The 2326-nt window shown below is 41.7% G+C and overlaps 1 protein-coding gene across 1 annotated transcript; it reads right to left on the bottom strand.

The window, feature by feature from the left end:
- Positions 1-431: 431 nt before the first annotated feature.
- Positions 432-1367, bottom strand: LOC101683647 (olfactory receptor 145-like). The gene has a single exon (XM_004750258.1). The coding sequence runs from the start codon at positions 1365-1367 to the stop codon at positions 432-434; it is 936 nt and encodes a 311-aa protein (XP_004750315.1).
- Between the last annotated feature and the right edge of the window lie 959 nt (positions 1368-2326).

Here is a 2326-nt window from a genome sequence, read left to right as displayed (position 1 = left end):
AAGGAAAATACTAGTTTGGGATCTAAGCAATTTAGTAGAGGATGGTGCCATTCATGATGATGGAGATCACAGGAAGAGCTGAGAGTCTGTGAATGTTCCCTCTAAAGTGTAAGAGGAAAACAGGGAAAAAAAAAAAAAGAAAGAGAAAGAACAGAAAGAAGAAGAAAGGAGGAAACATAGTATTAGGCCCCCAATATTATTCTACAAACATCCATTTGCATTAATTTATTCTTCCCAATAGCCCTCTAAAGTAATAGAATGCCCCTATTTTGGGAGAGTTTTCAACTTGGGCCTTCTAATTCCAAGTCCAACACTCTATTGTCCTCATTTCTTTCTCCATGGGGGGGGGGCGGGAACCCTCTATAGAGGAACAAAGAGAATTTTAAAAGAAAGCTGTATTTTCTTATGATAATTAGGGCTGCTTTTTTGGCTCAGGAAAATATTTTTCTACTCAACCTTTTTTTCAGGGCAACCTTAACTTCCTTGTTCCTGAAGCTATAGATCAGAGGATTGAGCATAGGCACCACAATGGTGTAGAACACGGTGGACACTTTTCCCTGGTCCATGGACAAGACAGAAGAAGGATGAAGATACATGAATGCCCCTGACCCAAAGAAAACAGAAACAACAATTATATGTGAGCTGCAAGTGCTGAAGGCTTTGGACCTTCCTTCAGTGGAACGGATGCGAAGGATGCTAGCGAGGATAAAAGTGTAAGAGACAATGATAGTGAGGCTGGGCACACCGACATCAAAGCCCACAACAATGAGAACTACCAGCTCATTGACGTGAGTGCTTGTGCAGGAGAGCTCCAGGAGGGGGAGGATGTCACACATGTAGTGGTTGATGGTGTTGGCATCACAGAAGGTCAGCCTCAGCATGCATCCTGTGTGGGCCCAGGCACCGATAAATGCCCCCACATATACAATCACAGCCAGCAGAGAACAGACCTGAGGGGACATGGTGACTGTATACAGTAGGGGCTTACAAATGGCCACATAGCGATCATAGGCCATTACTGTCAATACATAGCACTCTGCACTGACAAAGAAGCAATAGAAAAAAAGCTGAGTCATGCATGCTGCATAGGAGATGGTGTTTGGTTCAGACACAAAGTTTACCAGCAATTTTGGGGTGATGACGGAAGAATAACAGAGGTCGATAAAGGATAAATTAAAGAGGAAGTAGTACATGGGCGTGTGAAGGTGAGAATTCAGTCCAATTAGAGTGACCAAGCCCACATTTCCTGCCACGGTGACAATGTAGATTCCTAAGAACAGGAAGAACAGGGGCAGCTGGATCTCTGAATATTTGGTTAAACCCACAAGGATAAACTCAGTGACTAAGGAACTGTTTTCCATATCCATGCTCTTCCAGTAGGATCTGAAAGATAGGAGAGTAGAATCATATTGAGGCAGAATCCAGACTTCCTATGCAATCCCATGTCAGGCCATTCTGGAGTCAAGAAGCCAACAGACTCTGCTGAGGTTTAATTTTATAGGAAGTTATTTTACAGGATCTGGCTCTGCTCATATAAGATAAGACAAGTATCTGGGAGGCATCAACATAGTTTCAAGTAACACTGGGCGAAATATTTCAAGAGGGGAAGAAGTATAGAAATTTCTCATCTTTTCCCTGGTTAAGTTTGTCATTAGTACTTTCTATTCCTTCATTTATTCCAGTTTGTACTTGTTAATCTTTAATCACCAAACTTCGACTACCTGTGCTGGCCACATCCAGACTGGACACTTGTGTAGGGTAGAGACCATGAGCACATGTCCATAGCAGGATTGGGGAAACAGACTTACAGAGACTCTTTGGTTTCCCAAGCACACACAGCAAGAAAAGCCATTAAGCCAGGAATGGAAGCTAGGTTTCATTCATAGGAAATTCTCTAAGGACTAGAGGCAATCCTTCTGCAAACCCCATAATCTCAGTACTACCTGTAATATTGATTTTCTTCCTATGCAGACCCCTTAATCATCTGTACCCAGACCAGAGCTGGTAAAAGCAGAAAAGTTTATTACTTTCTATTGCTCTGGGTTTTGAAAGACATAAAAACATAAAGGGTTCAATGCTTACTCTTCTTTGCCTAGTGACTTCACAACTGCCTTGTGGTTTCTTCTCCAACACTGCTCTCCAAAACGAAAGTTCTGCTGCTGTGGGCGGTAATTGTAATTCCAATTGTGTGGAGGTTCAGAGCATTTATAATCTCAGTCTTTGACTTGCTCTGAGACTCATTAAGATAAAGATTGTTATTCTCAATAATGATTTTGCCCAGAGGTGATCATTAAATTATTTAAAAAAATATAAACAGCTGTCTTTG

Source organism: Mustela putorius, unplaced genomic scaffold, assembly GCF_011764305.1.
Source record: "Mustela putorius furo isolate JIRA1106 unplaced genomic scaffold, ASM1176430v1.1 tig00000460_pilon_pilon_pilon, whole genome shotgun sequence".
NCBI lineage: Eukaryota > Metazoa > Chordata > Mammalia > Carnivora > Mustelidae > Mustela > Mustela putorius.
Note: the sequence above shows the minus strand (reverse complement) of the source record. Positions and strands in the feature narration are given on the sequence as shown.

Coding starts and splice junctions, on each gene's coding strand:
- LOC101683647 (XM_004750258.1), bottom strand. CDS start 1,367: ATGGATATGGAAAACAGTTCCTTAGTCACTGAGTTTATCCTTGTGGGT.